At 32.6% G+C, this 17,681-nt stretch overlaps 1 protein-coding gene across 5 annotated transcripts in view; it reads left to right on the forward strand.

Annotated features, from left to right (window-relative positions):
- The window catches only part of LOC105481879 (MAM domain containing glycosylphosphatidylinositol anchor 2), an 859,970-nt gene that overhangs the window by 753,604 nt on the left and 88,685 nt on the right, over nucleotides 1–17,681 (forward strand). For all 5 annotated transcript variants that reach the window (XR_011625905.1, XR_011625904.1, XM_011741671.3 and 2 more), the window contains exon 10: nucleotides 14,798–14,946. Coding sequence is in view for 3 of the 5 variants with exons in the window: in XM_011741671.3 (XP_011739973.2) it covers nucleotides 14,798–14,946 (149 nt within the window). In the remaining 2 variants the exon portion in view is untranslated. The remainder of the gene's footprint in view (nucleotides 1–14,797; nucleotides 14,947–17,681) is intronic.

The raw sequence follows: 17,681 nt of genomic DNA on the forward strand, positions 1-17,681 counted from the left end.
CAACTCTCCATGTCAACCCAGGCACTTTCTGCCAAACCCCTCCTTGCGTTCCACACTCATGGAAGTGTTGGAAGCCTCTAGATAGAATATCTGGTAGTGGCGATGGTGAAGGTGAAGGCAGTGGTTAGCTTTGTCTAGCTAGCTTTGTGGGCATTTACCGTGGACTGGTGGAAGATGGAGCAAGAAAGGAAGGGCAGGAAAACCTGATGTAAGTGGCTTTGTGATCACATGTGAGAAATCTCTTAGGGATTCTCAGAAAGAGCCAGGAAAAGGTTTTAGGGCTTGTAAGAATGTGGGTTCTACTAAATAAACTGAGTTTGGGGTTATTTTATATATTGGCTTATAAATGCTTTTGTATATCTTGTGTATTTAGGAGGAGTACAGATAACATTTATGTTTCTTTTATGGCCCACATGCAAACAAACAATTGAGTTTCTATATGGTTGGCTAGATACTTTAGAGATTGAGTCTCAGCAGAGAATCAAGTAGTATTTCTTAGGTGTGGGATATATAGGGTGAGCTGGATTGGTAAGAGAACTAAAGTGTGCTCACGGTGCCTATAATGTGGGAGATTTATAACAAAGGTGCACTCACTGCAAAATGGGTGATTTGTGCTGATCTCAGAAATTGGGCATAATGTACATTAATCATTTTCTGCTTCCATCTCATTAAATAACATCCGTGGAATTTCTTCTGAACTCCTGATAATGTCTGTGCTCTCCATGCCACCAATTCACATTCTCTACGGTTGGTTCAGTAAAACATATGGTGGTGAAATGTGAAATAAGTGGCATAACTCTTTTTTTTTTTTTTTTAAATTCTGACACTATCCACCTGGAGATGAAGTGGCATAACTCTTGAAGCAGTAGTTTGCAGAACATTCTGTACAAGCAAAAGAGAATCACAAAATTGACCCAGAACCGTAACTGTGACGAAAGCCAAATGCAGCATGTCATGGCTATTCTGACCTGTGCTTTCCTCACCCACTGATAAAAAAAGTAGTAATGACAATTGACATACACCGTGTATTAATGAAATGATTTTTTAAAATATAAAATGAAGCAAAAGTAGGTTTGTGTTCTTTCTGCATTCTTACAGCATTTGCTGTAATATTTCCATAAGGAGGGATTTCTGAGCATTTCATTTTACCATAACATTCCTGATATAACATACCTTAAGGAAGGTAGTACTCAGAACCTCTCAGTTTGAATGCCAGCTTTCTTTGTAGATTTAGGTGAATTATGCAACTTCTCTTCCTTCAAAATATCCATTTAGATCTTTTTGAGGTATGATCTGCAGACCAGACAAGGACAGTAGTATGTGTCAGTTCAGTAATTATGATTATCTTATAAACTTTTAAGATTTGCAATTCAAGCCAAGAAATATGCCCTGTGTATTTGATCTCCCTCAGCTCTGTGAAGAGTGAACTAAGTTAATATTTGTGAAAGTTCTTTGTGAGCTGTAAATTCCTATATAAAACTGAGATACCATTTTCATTTATCAAGGTTTTTCTTGCTTCATAAGTCCATGTTTTTAGTGGTAAATTATAAAAGAATAATTTATAAACAGCAGTGCAGGTCCATAATTCTGGTATGTGTCTTAAATACTTGCTACAGTAGTGATGAATGAAGGCCCCTTGGAAATCTCTATAATAGACAAACAAGAGGATAATAAGAGTAGAGAATTTGAAGATTCCAAGTACAACATAAATGAAAATATAGTTTTTATTTCCCAACATTTTTTAAGTCCTAGACAATTTCCTACTTGCATGCCAAGTGTAAACACTATCATTTCATCAAATTTAAATAATCTTTTTGAATTTTTGGACAAAATTCTTAACTAAACTTATTTTGAGAAAAAAAATTGACAGGTATTACTCATATTTTTCATCATTTTTTGCAAAGTATATCCAGGATTTCAGAGTCAAGGAGTTATTCATTTAAGTTGAAACACTATTTATCTGTTAAATCATGAATTTATTTTATATTGTCCAAGAAAAGCATATATATATATATGTTATATATATATTTGTTGCATAAGCCAATAGAACTTTGTATAGTTCTGTAGGGCAATGCCAAAAAGAAGCCATGGGTGACACAATTGCGTTGAAATAATGCCTCACTAAAGTTTCAAGAAAATAAATGCAAACTCATTTAAAATTGTCTAGTTAATTTTAAAATTCCTTCAAATTCCTTTGAGGAATTTGATAACAATCAAATTTGATTGTTAACAATAATCAAATTAACTTATGGAAATCTTCCTAAAGAATGTTATTTGATTTGATTTTCTTTTGTTGTTGGAGTGGCAAGGGAAGTGTAGTGGGAGATCAATATTTATTAAACACTTATATTTTGCCAAGTGTTATGATAGGTATTTTATATAGACTAATCCAGGTACTTTTAAAAATAATTTGTGTATTATGATCCTTTTGCATCTTCAGATATGTCTTTTTATTCTAGCCAAATTCATAAAGTAATTGTCCTTTTGAGAACCAAAATATTTTTTGAAGACTTCTTGCTAGTAATGAAATCAATCTATTACTAATATTATTTTGCTAATTAACTATATTTATTAATTAATTTTATGAGTAAGAACTCTTGATTTTCCATGACAGTGCTCTACTCAAATGACATGAATTCTTCTGGAATGTGTCTTAAACTAGGGGAGAAATTTTACAATGGGAAATATATCAGGTTAGCATTCAACTGATGTGGAGTATGTGTGGAGTGAACATTTGGTGGTTTGGTAAAACAGACATGATTTTGTAAGGATGAAGTAATTACTAAACCATGTTATTTCTACCCTTCCCAAGTAGGTTGCCTACCTATTTCAGTCTGAGTGACTTGTTTCCTAATAACCAATGGCAGGATTCTTGGTGAATTACACAGTCTTGGGATCTGATCATCATTTTTCTAGTTTCTAATTCTTAGCAGTAAGCCTGGAGGGCATCATCGTGGGCCTTATTTTAATGATCTTTGCCTTCCCAATGGTTATAAAGTATTAATACAGGAAGATGATTTTAGGAAAGGTTATAAAACTAGATTTGTGTTCATCCTGTATTTAAAATATTGAAGAAAAAATGATTTTTAAATTTAGATCATTTTAACTCATTATACTTAAATAACTTTTCAAGTATATATTTTTATAAACATACATTCTGTGAATATCTAAACATTTTAAAAGTATCTGTAAAGGAAATTAGATTATATAACATAATATTATATTCGTGTGAACTTAAATTATTAAAGCAAATTATAAAAAGACTAAGTTACAAGTTTTCATACAAGTCTAAAGATCTTCCTTTCCATTTTTTTAATTAGGAAAAGAAAATTGAAGTTGCCATAATTTTAATTACTTCATAGCTATCATTCCTTATGCTTATACATATTAATAAAGGAAATGATCTGTATATCATGAGAATCCTGCTATATGGCATTTTCTTTAAATGCGTCTCTGAAGATTGGAGTATTGTAAAAAACTTAAAGCTTAAATAATTGGAATTTGTCAAATTATGGGTTATGTACACACACATTATTCCATTTTACTCTATATTAGTTACTGTTATTCCATGGATATTTTTGATATTCTATGGATTACTCCAGTCATTTTTATGTACTTAAAAATATAATGAAAAATTTAAAAATGTTTTTATTCATATGACTACAATTAAATTGATTACATTTCTCAATTATACTAACGAAAGTAGGCTGGGCGCGGTGGCTCATGCCTGTAATCTCAGCACTTTGGGAGGCTGAGGCAAGTGAATCACCTGAGGTCATGAGTTCGAGACCAGCCTGGCCAACACGGTGAAACCCCGTCTCTACTAAAAATACAAAAATTAGCTGAGCGTGGTTGCTCATGCGTCTAGTGCCTGCTACTCAGGAGGCTGAGGCAGGAGAATCACTGGAACCCAGAAGGCAGAGGTTGCACTGAGTTGAGATGGCACCACTGCACTCCAGCCTGGGTGCCAGAGCTAGACTCCATCTCAAAAAAAAAAAAAAAAGAAGTAAAAATAAACAAAGAAATTGGAATGAAACACATTTTTTTTCAGCCTGGGTGCCAGAGCTAGACTCCATCTCAAAAAAAAAAAAAAAGAAGTAAAAATAAACAAAGAAATTGGAATGAAACACATTTTTTTTCTAAATTATAATTGAAAATTATAAAAGAAATTGTCCTCCAAGGTTCTACTGAAAAACGTGGTACACATTTGAGTGCTTTATTCAGAGGAGATATTTTCCCTAATATTAACAAATTTTAAAATATTATTTCAATTGACAAAATGTAAATTAACACATTTCTGATGATAACTCTGTAAGAAGTGCCTAAATTCCTGCTTCTTCCCTACCAGCTGCAAATGACTATCTCAATAAAAAGATTTTGAGTTTTTTTGTTTTGTTTTGTTTTGAGACGTAGTCTCACTCTGTCACTCATGTTGGAGTGTAGTGGCATGATCTTGGCTCACTGTAACTTCTCCTCCCTGGTTCAAGTGATTCTCCTGCCTCAGCCTGCGCTGGGATTACAGGCGTGTGCCATCATGCCCTGCTAATTTTTGTATTTTTAGTAGAGACGGTGTTTCACCATGTTAGTCAGGCTGGTCTTGAACTCCTGGCCTCATGATCCGCCCGCCTCGGCCTCCCAAAGTGTTGGGATTACAGGCGTGAACTACCGTGCCCAGCCCAGATTTTGAGATTTTTAAAAAGAGTTTTATTTTAAGTACAATTGATTTCCTTTTAGATCCTCAACCGATGGGACAATATATGAAAAAGAGATATTTGCCATCTGCAGCTTACAATTTATTTAAAAAACAGGAAGATAAATTACGACAATTAACTATTGAAAAGGTGTTAAAATATAATGTGGTCATTGCATGGAGGTATTTTCGTTAGTAACAGCAGTCATTTTATCAAAATGAAGGTAGTTATAAGGATAGGGATTTTATGAATAATCCTAAGGAAAGAAAAGATATGCCAGAGTGATTAACTCTTTCTCATTTCAAGTACATGTGACAAATAGAATCTTCTTAGTCATTATTTGTCATTAAGCAGGTCTTATATAAGATTAGTTAAGCAAGGAAAATAAGCGCTTATTTTAGCTGAAGTTTTCTTCTAAGGGTTTTTAAGTTTGTGATTTTTAAAAAGTCCATTAAATATTCTAAATATTACTGTTTTTATTTACCAAAGTTTGTTTTTTTCACTGGTGTTGGTGTATGAAAGAATAATGCATAGAACACCAAAAAGGATATGACAGTAATTTGGCTTAAAAAAATACTCTGATGACATCTTAAATCTCTTTTAATTTGTTCTAGAGAACTTTTGAAAAGTATTGTTTGTACTGCATCTACAAAGTGCAGTGGGGACTAAGTTTTAATTATCTATCTGTGGGAGACAAATTCTGTTAAACTTTATTGAAGCCATTTGCCAACATTTGGGTATTACATATTAGAAATATTGAACTTCTCAATCTTTTCAGTTTTATTTCTTTCCTTCTTTGGGTGTTGCATATTCATGAAATAAATAGTTTTCAGTTGTAAATGAATACTTAGAATTGGAATGACATGGTCAATTCTGAAAATAATAAAAATAGGAGCACAAATAACCTGTCAACTCATTGCATGATTAGGTGAATTCTGCATTTGTCACCCTCTCAAATTATACAATCATGGGCCGGGAGCGGTGGCTCATGTTTGTAATCCCAACACTTTGGCTGGCTGAGGAGGGCGGATCACCTGAGGTCAGGAGTTCGAGACCAGCTGGCCAACATGGCAAAACCCTGTCTCTACTAAAAATACAAAAATTAGCTGGATGTGTAATCCCAGCTACTCGGGAGGCTGAAGTAGGAGAATCACTTGAACCCGGAAGGCAGATGTTGCAGTGAGCCAAGATGGCGCCATTGTACTCCAGCCTGGGAGACAGAGTGAGAGTCCATCTCAAAAAAAATAGATATGTGTGTGTGTGTGTGTGTGTATGTATATGTATATCTCTATATATGTGTATACGAATATATATACACATATATATATATATGTTTAGCAATCATGGGTCATAGATGTGACCCCAGAGCCAAATTCGGCTGGCCAACTGTGTATATATGGCCCATGAGCTAAGAATGTTTTTTACATTTTAAATGGCGTGGTTGCTTTGTATTGCTCAGTACCCTCTACTGGCCTCAACTATATTATGTCTAATCCTGGGAAAGGGCCTCAACAAGAAATAAAAATGATTTTATAGAATGCATTTTCAGAAATTATTTTGTATTGGAATAAAATTATGACATTTTTGTAATTAAATGCTAAGTACTATGATGTAAATAATTATCATAGAACAAAGAGTTACTAAAGGAAGGAAGGATAGTCGTGATTTTGGTGTTAAAAGATAGATAACAATTGAAAAGCAGAGAGGAACTGCAGGAGGAAAGTATTTTAGTTTATGGGATCAAGGTGTGTGAAGATAAAACTGGGGCTTTAGAAACATTCAGTCATTGGCATGCTGAGTCACTAGAAAGTGAATAGGAGAAGTGAAATCATGTGGAAAATTCATTGATTGATTTATTCAATAAATACTGAGTTGCAAAGCTTTTGTTGGTGTGAAGTGATAAGAGTGAGATCCAATGTTATTAGAATAAACTCTAATAGTTACAAAGAAGAGGCATTCTAAAAGATGAATCTGTAAATGCAAGAGAGGAATCAGAAAAAGATGAGTGGGCAAGATTTCCTTTTATAAGTGAATTTAGCCATAAGTTCCATAAAGCTTGTTCCCAGTTTCTCCTGGTATATGTTCATCATAAAAATGCTTTAGACATATTATTATGACTTTATCAGTTCATAAATTCATATATTGGCTGAATGTATTGTTTTTGTGACTGAATTTTTAAAAAATAATGCTAAAATTGATTTTTGTAAACAAGTTTTCCAGATTAATAATAAGAATACTAACTTGACACAGAATGTTTTAAATAAAATCATTTCTGGGAAATGAGACATTTATTTCTTCAGCAGATTTATTTTGAAGAGGCATAACCTACAAGAGAAATCATAATATTGTAACCAAAGCAATTGTACCTTATGCCTGAGCAGATTTAAAGGCTTTCTATAAAGATCCCAGAGATTTGTAAAGACTGACAATGTAATCAATAGTTTTATTATTTAACTAATCAGTAAACCTACTTTCCAAGGCTATAAATTCTTAGGAAGTTCTTGAGTGCTGAAATGTAGTCCCAGGGTAGTCTGTCTTAATGTGATGTGTACAGCTCTGCCTCCAGCAGAAGAAAATGAATTCAAGTAACGGATGAATAAACCAGCTATATTGCAATTTAAAACTAATGTCGTGATAATGACTGGTCATTGAAGAATATATTCGCTGTTACTAAATGGGAAGACACAGTTTTGATAAACACTTCTCTGTCTCAAGTACAAAGGCACTTGACCTAATTGACTTAGTTGGATTATAAATTGTTGCACACATCTTGCATTCATTTTAAAAATGAATCTTTAACTGACAGATGTTGTCATTGACTTCACAGTTGTATTAATTTTTTGTTATGTTTTTATTTCCTGCATACATATTGACAAGTTATCACTGTTGAACAAACTATTAATGACATTGAGTTTTATTGCTGCTGTGACATTCATCTTAATTCCAATATATTGTTTAAAAGTCAGATACAATTGTTTATTTTGTTAAGTACTGCCTGCATGTTTAACATTTTTAATTCCTTCCTCATACTAATTTAGCATCTTTCAAGCCACTGAACTAGGTAGAACTCATCAAATTGGTAATAATTCCTGTATTACTTACTTTTAATATGATAAGACCTAATATTAAATACCATACAAATAAATGCCAAATAAAGATAACTGAGATGAGTATATTGCTATTTTTAAAATTTTTCTTTTGACTTGACAGAATTAAATCTTATTTTCCTCAAAGTACTCTTTATGCTCCTAATTTCATGACACATATTTTTATATGGCTTTGAATCTAAACAATAAGCCTTCAGATGGACAGAATCTCAAGAGGTGATGAAATTTTTCACTCCTTTTCCAGGATGAGATGCTCACAGTCATTTTCCCTCTCAGAGATGCTAGTGACCATTCAGTCTCTCAAGACTGAAAATTTAGTAGTCTATGCTCAGGATCCAGTCAGAAGACACATGCTGATCAGGAGTTTATGCACAATCACTTTTGAATTCATCAGCTTTTCTTCTTTTCTCAAATAATATATCTTTTGTTTTTTTTGGCAGTATTTTTTTACTAGTTTCCTGCCTAAGGTTTCTCACTCATTCAATCCATTAGCTTCTTTCCCAGCAGTTATTGTTGTAAAACATAAAATAAATTTATATCATTTCCCTGATTAAATATTTAGAAAAATGCCTTTTTTTTTGTAGAAACATTTTTTTCTCTCTTCTAATTAATATGACTCAAGATTCATTAATTTGAAGAGAATGTAAGTTTGGTTCCAATAGTTGCATGTTAACATCTGTGATTTGCCCTATGGAGGAACGACAGAGAGCTGCATATATTTTTATTGTATATTTTATCTAATATTTTAACACATAACCCACCGCCTTAGCCAGTCTATGTATGTAAACACAATATGACTTTGATTCTCAAATAGTTTCACTATATTGATTAGCTTCTAGAGCTGTGATTTCTGATTTTTAGAAGGCTTTTTTTTTCTTTTTTCTTTTTTTTTTCAAATCAGTGTATCATCAGTGTTTAAGTTCACCTTGGATTTCAGTATACATTTGAGAAGTTTTAAATTAGGTTTAATTATTTTTGATACTTTGCAAATGTGTTTTTTGTGAAATTCTTTCCTTACCATCATTTAAATTATTTGGTTCCTATCCAATTATTTGCCATCACTCAATTCTTTTCACACTAAAAAAATGAAAATCAGTGGATTCACTATAAAATCTTTTCTCCCATTTACATGAGAACTGGTTAAAATCATTTCAGAATAACTGGACTTTAGAGTAAATATTCAACATCTTATATCACTAAGATGCTTCACCAGTTAGCACTGACATATTTTTCCTGTATTCTGCAAGCACATGGATTATGTCAGCCATTGTGGTAAGAGCTGATGATATCATCCCTGTTCTTGAGAAGTGCACAGTTTGGTAGGAAAGGTGAGCACTGAATGTTACAACAGTACCGTATCCTAAAGTAGTTTCAAAAGTATCTATAACATATTCATTTTTCTCCACATACAGTCACACTTTATTTCTTCTCCTTTTTATCCCTTCATGAACCAACCTTGTCTGTCTGAGAGATTTTATTTTTTCTTCTTCGAGATCAGTTAAAATGCCAGACATTTCTCTTGTGAAGGCTTTCTATGGTCCCAGTAGAGAGTATCAATTATTCTTTCATAGAATGTTCCATGGTGTTCGTTTATATTTTTCTATTGTATGACTTCAGTCTTATTAAGTATACTTATGTATACTTACAAATTCTATTTTCGTTTCTTTTCTTTTTTTCTTTTTTGTTTTTTCATTTGTTTGTTTTTGAGGTAGAGTCTTGCTTTGTCTTCCAGGCTGGAGTGCAGTTGGGCGATCTCGGATCACTGCAACCTCTGCCTCCTGTATTCAAGCAATTCCCCTGCCTCAGCCTCCCAAGTAGCTGGGATTATGGGTGCCTGCCACCACTCCCAGTTGATTTTTGTATTTTTAGTGGAGATGGAGTTTCAACATGTTTGCCAGGCTGGTCTTGAACTCCTGACCTCAAATGATCCTCCAACCTTGGGCTTCCAAAGTGCTGGAATTACAGGCGTGAGCCACTGTGCCCAGCCTAAATTCTATTTTATTTTTCTCTTATCTGATATCTAATCTTGCTATTTATTTACCTTGTTAATCTCTCACAGTGGAATGTTTTCTTGTGTATTTGTGTATTCAAAATGTTTGTGAATTTATAATCATTGGGATTTAGAGGAATTATCTGCACCTTAAATTGACAACATGTCTTTCAAGATCATTTTGGCATTAGCTCTTTTCAAGCACTCCAGCAGTATCACTAGTCAAAAAACATTTTATGGTAACATAAATATTTTTGTCATCTTCCTATACTGGTGAGAGTCAAATGTTTTCTAGTATATCCTATGTCTGAAACCATAACTTTTCTAGATTTTGTTCATAGGTGGTGGCCTCATTACCAACGTCTCTTCTTGCAATAGTCTGTTAACCTTATCTCCCATGGGCCTGAAAATCCATCTCCCAATGGTAAAAAAGACCAACAGCACTCTATTTATCTCCCCTAACTCTCATTAAATGTCTTGTTTTCAGTGGTGTTTTGTGATCCCTAGAGACTTCTTCTTCTTGCTTGCAAACATACATCTAAAAAGATGTTTGGCATAATTTTATCTAGCATTTCTAGATGAGAGATATAAATTTGTTCTTGTTTTTAGTCAATTATGCCAACAACTGTATCAGAATTTGTTGTATGAGTTTTCTTTTCTTTTTTTTTTTTTTTCTGAGATTGTGCAATTTGATGATAAAGTGGGCTCATTTTATTTATCTAGATTTTCTCAGCACCTCGTAGGAAAGCAATATATATTAGCTACATATTGTCTCTTTTACAAAGTGAAAAATTAATAGATATCCCTAAATTTGCACACATGTCCTATAAACCTGTGTAGTTCTTTTAAGTTTATCTTCCTACAGTCTGTTTTCCAAAATGTGAATTATTTTCAAAAGCAAGATATGTTTGGTCTTGATCACTATTATATATTTTTTTGTTTTTATTTCAAAAACTCTATTGACTTTACTAAAATCAGTTCCTTTATCCAAGCACATTTTAAGTGTTCATAGTGGGAATAATAATTGTTTTTAATTTATGTTTGAACTTTATGCATAAAATTATATTTCGTAATCTCAATGTAATTATTTTTCAAAACCATTTTGCAAAATACCAGTATTTCTATATAAATCTATAGAATATTTTCAAAAACAAATTTTTCTATATAGATGTTTTAGGGATTTTTTTAAATCCAAGATTTATATATAATCATACATGATGATTCCAAAAATTACCTCCCAGTTCAGTTAATGAATATAGTTCTAGGTCAGTTAATCTGAAAATATTTAGATTGGAACAACATTGTATAAGAATAAAACTAGAATGTGAAAGAGTAAGAAAATGTTCTTGGTATGCTTACTGGAAGAATTAAAATGCCTGAGGTATAAAATGGAAAAAAATATTTACAAATTCTTTCCCTTTTCAACCAGTAGATGTCATGTTTGGATGTCAAAGCCCAAGATTATTATAAGGCTATTTCCTTAGTTTTACTGTGTCTTTTTTACAAATCAGTATATAAGCATAAAGTATAATTGGCTCTGAAATTAGAGGAGAAAATTAAGTGTGTCCCATTTCAAAAAATTTAAGATGCCCTTTTCCAATAAAATCAAGAAGCATTTTTCCTTTTTAAAGCTTTTCCTTGGTAGGTTCAGTAGAAAGTATGCCGTGAGGCGTAAGTAAGCACGTCTATATTTAATAAGTAAGCACGTCTATATTTAATCGTGATAACTGAAAATTATTTCTGATTAGCAATTACTTATTACTAAACATTACTATTTATGCACCATCTAAAAATGTTTTTTACCTTTAATTCCAAGTAATATGATTATTCAACTAAAAAAAACTTTCACTAATTTGTTTTTTAATCTCATGATTCTAAGTAAAAAAAGTAATAGATCTTATTGTATTTGATTATTTATTTGTATAACCTTTCATATGTTATCCCCATCTCCATTCTGCACCTTTATTTATTTATATATAATATGAGATATTGAAATAGTCTCTAAAGTATTTTCTAATCTAATGATCCATGAAAAAATATTACCTGTGGTTTAGCCAATGCAGATAAAGCATTTTTAAAAATACATTGGAAAACCTTTGTAATAGCCTGCAATTAAATATAAAGATAACATTTTATAGTGAAATTGGATCTATTTGTAATATTTTAATGGGTTAGATTGGAGCTTAATTTTTTACTACCTTGAAAATGGATCTTGATAAACAAATTCATATTACTCACAAGATCATGAGGATCTGTTTTTTAACTTCAGGGTAAAACTATTTCAGTAACCTCAAAAGTGTTCATTTAGATAAATAATGTTCCTAGAACAATGGCAATTTGTATTCAGGGCATGCAGCCAGTTATCCTCGTGGTAGTCAACAAAAGTCAACTATACTAGGATAGCTACTTCCTGAAATGCTTCGAATATTCCCGGTTATTATTCTATCCTACTTCGCCCCATCCCCATTATCTGATGTCTCTCAGTCTTGCCCCAGAGAGATCCTGGCTGTCGGATCAGGCATCCAGTCTCAGAGGAGGAAGAAGACCAAAGAGATGTTTCTTATGACTTTAGGATAAGTTTTTACATCTTTTATTATATAGACTTGGAGGTAATTTCAGAGAGAAATTTCAGCCTGTTTAAAGCATTCCAAATTGTAAGACCTGTATTTCCTTGCATCAGAATAACCCAGGGTATTTGAGAATGTCTGAATTCCTGGTCACCACCTTAGAGGTGAATTCATCCTTATGAATACTATATTTGGAAAGATAGTTTTCTTTACAATAAATACGTAGCCTTTCAAGAGAACTTTTTTTTTTAATGTTATGAGATAATTTTGAAGTGCCAGTTCCTCTGTATTTAAACCATATTTAGTCTAAAATTAGTTAACATATCAAATCCAGTTTGACAGGCAATGTTTTATAGCAGCCTACAGTTCAGTTTCAGGACTGAAAGTTATTTTAAATGACCATCTTGTGGGCAGCTACCCACCTCAGCCCTGCTAAATGGCTGTTTAAGTGTTGACTAAATACCTCAAGTAAAGGGAAATTTATAGTCTACTGAGGTAGGCCATTCCATATTCAAAAGTCATTGGTAGAATATTTCTAAGTCAAAGTATGTACCCATTTTAATAGGAAATCACTGGTGTTCATCTTATTTCATATATCTGTTAACGTTTATTCTGATTTTATCTGTGATCTATTTCAACTCCTAGAAAACTCTATTCTCCCACCCCCCACCCCCGCTTTTTTCCCATGCTAAATAATCCCTAGTTGTGCCAGTATTCTCTTCTTGATTCTCTTTGAATGAATTGTTTACTTTATTAAGAATGGGCTACCTAGAACTGAATCAGTCACCCTTAGGCTTCTTCCTTGATTAAATAACAAAAGCAACCCCTCAGTCTTCATAGAAAAGAAACACTAGACTTTTACCTCCCCAATTCAATCTAGATACCAGTCTGTAATGAAAACACTCTAGGTTTATGTTACTCATCTAAGCAGCTCATTACTTCTTTAGTAAATTTGTAGGTATTGAATGTGTATTTTTAATTAAAACCTCTAGCTATCTGACTCAGCTACTACTAAATTCACCACCTTTATTTCATTTTGAAAAATTTTGTTTCAAATACAAATTACCAAGAATGTTTTGTTAATTGATTCCTTCACTCAGTATGTTGTTTTCCTCTCATTTGGGACTTTGCTTTTTTTTTTTTTTTTTTTTTTTTTCTTCTGGTAGAGGCATGATTTCGCTTCGTTGCTCAGATTGGTGGGTCTTTAACAACCGGGCTCAACAGATCCGAGCACCTCTGCTGCCCAAAGTGTTGGGATTACAGGCATGAGCCCTACAGCTGGCCTAATCTAATTAAAAGAAAAAAAAAAGAAAGAAAGAAAAAAAGAAAAGATGTTAAATGAGTGATGACAGAAATGCAGCTTTTCCACTTATTAAGAATTGCAAAGCTACATGAAAAGTCTGGAAAAAATGTAATAAATTTCCATGAATGAGGAGGCCACACCTCCTCATTCATTGTGTTCTTAATATCTAGGACAATATTTTTCATTGAATAGATTGTCATTAAATATTGTTGTATTATTAAATAAATATGTTATTTGTAATAGAAAAAGTTATACTTCAGAATATTGGGAAGTTGGATCTATAATTCCAAATGGTGTGTAAACTTTTCATTTTGGCAATTAAGAAAAACAGATGTTTTTTATGTGCTATATACGCTATATGTAATTCATATTTCTTTAAAAATCTAAATATAAGCTAAATATTGACTAGATCTTTTATTAAGTAATTGTTTTAAGTTGTATTAAGTTCACTTTATTGATGAAAGCCGCAGGTAATACAAACACAAATTTTCATTTCTGCTAATTGTTTTCTACACAGTGAATCACTCACTTCCCAAAATACCTCTTTTGACCTCTAGGATACCACATTTTTAGTTTTCCCCAAATTTATGGTTGTTCCCTCTTGGGCTTCTGTGTGATTTTTATCTCCTCCCATAACTCTCAACCTTGGATTGCCCCAGTGTCAGACTTTCACCTTCTCTATCTACTCACACTCCTTCGGTATCATGGCTTTAAATTTAAATTCTATCTGCATACCTACGGTTAGCAAGATTATATCTCCAGTTCTGATCTCTCTTATATTCCAGACTAGTTATATCCTACTGCATACTTGATGTATCCGTTTAGATCACTCAAATTATTTAAAAATGACTTTGATCTTCTTTCTCCAGATTTCATCCTCCCATAGATTTCCATTTTGGTTGATGAAAATCCCATTCCTCCAATCACTTAGACCAAACACTTTGTGTTCATCCTTCTCTTCTCACCCTGCTCATCCAGTCAACCAGGAAATCTCACATGGTTCTCAAAATGTATCCAGAGAATTGACTGGATTTTTACTAGTGGAAGGTAGAGTAGAAATGGTAAAAGGGCCAAAGGGAATAAGTGTGCTTACACTACAATATGTCATCATTCAAATTTAAACACACTTCTGTTTTCAGGAAAGGCCTATGCTCCAGAATTCTATTATGATACCTACAATCCAGTATGGCAGAACAGACACCGTGTTTATTCTTACAGTCTACAGTGGACACAGATGAATCCTGATGCAGTGGATCGGATTGTTGCATACCGGTTGGGTATCAGACAGGTGAGAAATCTAATCGATGTCCTTTTTACTTTGTGGTCCTCTGTGAAGACCTTGTTGTTACCATTTTTCTAATAGTTTTGCATGGATTCCAAAATATATTTTATGTGTATGTGTTTGTGTGTGTGTGTGTATCTATACACACATATATATATGTTTTCACCATATGTATATTACTCTACACAAATTGTTCCAAATTACTTAAAAATCTTTGAAATTACACATTTTTCACTATGACAGCAGACATATTAAAGTGACAGCCTTTGAGCCTTCTAAAATCCTTCATCACTAGATATGTGAGATAAATTACATGGTATAACTTCATAAAAGGAACTTACTTCAGATGTGCTCACACTCATCTGTACTGCATAAGCATTTGTCTTGTTTCCTAAGAAGCCAGAAGTCATACATATTTTTACTTTAGGAGTTCAAGATATATACAGAATGTTGCATAAGCTAATTTAATATGTCTGAGAAATAGAAATATTTTTGTAAAATGAACAGAAATTAAAGTATGATAGTTTCTTAAGGGAGCTGAAAATCAAGGGTTATGTGGAAAAAATTGTATCTTTTTCAAAGGGTTAAAATGTTAAATTCACGTATCCTTTGTATAAATGATATTTTTGAAATTTAAATGTAGGTCTTTACATTGTTTCTTGTTAGCATATTATCTGGATGAATTTCAGCATAACAAAACATTTTTGAAGATTTATTTGATCATCACGTAATCTATTAGCTCTCTCCCAAAATCTTGTATTATCCCTGGATTGGCAAAGTATGTGTTCCACTTCCTTAACTAAATCACAGAATAATCTTTTGAGTTGGGATGGTAGAAAGGATAAAATTGTCATAGAGTAAGATTGATTAACCGCCAATGATTCATTCAGCTATTCTATCATAAAACCATTGTTTTTTTAATCTTGCTCACAAGGTTACAATAAAATCACTTGTATAATACATTACTCACATTAAGATACATTGTGAATTGCATATTCTTATTCAGCCTGTTTAAGATTCTCAAAAAAGTGAAAGAGCTTTTCCTATCCTGGCCTTTGGTAATTACTGGAATCTTCTCTAAGTGCTCACAGGCTACCGATATAGCAGACCATAGTGGATCATTCTTGATGTTTCCCTGGTTATCCCTCATTGAAAAAGGTCTGTAGGTAAATCTGAGCAAAACCAAAATCTATATGAACATTGTTCTACTCATTCTAATTTGCTAATTTTCTTTAACAGAGAAGATACAAACAATAGCAGCAACAAAACAAATTAGCAGTTCTTTCTCCCTCAGTTTGTGGGCTTCTTTTTTTCTTAACACAGCTAGTATTTTATAACCTTTCATATTTGGAGTATCTATAAGGATTCTTGACTTTACACCCTAATACACTTTTTAAAACTCTTTACTACATTGTTTAATCATTCACATTCACTTTTTTGTTATACATTCTTTGTAAAAATGTAAGAACCTATGACTAAATTTTCATTTGTAAAACTGTTTTCTTTAGGTAATTATTGTGCTATTTTCTGGTTATGGGTTTATTTGCAAAGATAAAGTCATAATTGTATATTTAGTTTCTTACTTTCTTCCTCAGTTGTGTTTTCTTGGAGTCTCTGGGTAACTTCCCATTACTAACTGTGTGTTTTAAATTCATAGAATTTACCCAACCCTTCTCATCATCCTCTTCCTTTACTCGTATGCACCTCAAAAACTTTGTTTCCACACAGTATCTGTGTTGTGGATGCAAATCAAATCCTTACCTATAAGCCAAATTTTAGTAAGTTAGAATTCCTCCCAAAAGAGATCCCATTATTTAAGCCTTCTCTTTCTCATCCATATCTTGTACTTATTCGCAAACTATCCTCGGTAATATTTTTGTTAGGATTGCTGCACCATTTTCCAGTGACAAATTCTTCTTTTATTTTCCTTTCCTGACATGAACATCTCCAAATTCAATTTTTAATATTTTTATCATAAAACTGGTGTTATAACTCCCTGATATGCAGTGACACACATTTCTCAGTCATTGTATTGTTCCTTTTGAAAAATTAGTGAATTTTCTCCTACTCCTCTCCTTTAGAATAAATTATATATGTTTCCATATGTATATATAAATTTCCCTTTTCTATGTTTTTTAAAAATAATGAATTCCAGACACACTTGGCTTCCAATTCTAGCCAAAATAGCCTCATATTTTTATAGCTACATAACCTTGAGCATGTTTCTGAACATATCTAAGCCTGGGTTTTTATCCTGTAAATTGAAGATTATACCTGTCAGGCAATTGGAGTATGAAGTGGATTATGTCCCCCACTTGTTCCACAGGCCAGGTACTCTTGTGCAGGGCACTCCTTGCACAAACAGTTATGGCAATTCTTATACTCAGCTGTCAGTGTTGTATACAGATTTTTTAAAAGAGTACATTTCATGAGCTGAGCATGTCTAATATTTTTATTATTTGAGTTTTATTTAGTATACTCTATATTCTAAGCCTATGCATTATTTCAAGTCATGGTTTTTACAAAACAATTTCTAGACCTTTTTTTTATTATTATTATGTCTCATTTTCATTTCAAACCTATTGTCTTCTGTAAGGTCTGTGTTATTGATTCACATTTTTCTCTTCCACTTCAAGTGTTCATTTCAAGCCTTCTTGATTGGATCAGTAAGTCTGATACTAATACTCTTCTTTCCAGGTTTTGTAAGAGGCATGCTATCCACTAGAGAAAGAAAACATATT

Source organism: Macaca nemestrina, chromosome 7, assembly GCF_043159975.1.
Source record: "Macaca nemestrina isolate mMacNem1 chromosome 7, mMacNem.hap1, whole genome shotgun sequence".
Taxonomy (NCBI): Eukaryota; Metazoa; Chordata; class Mammalia; order Primates; family Cercopithecidae; genus Macaca; species Macaca nemestrina.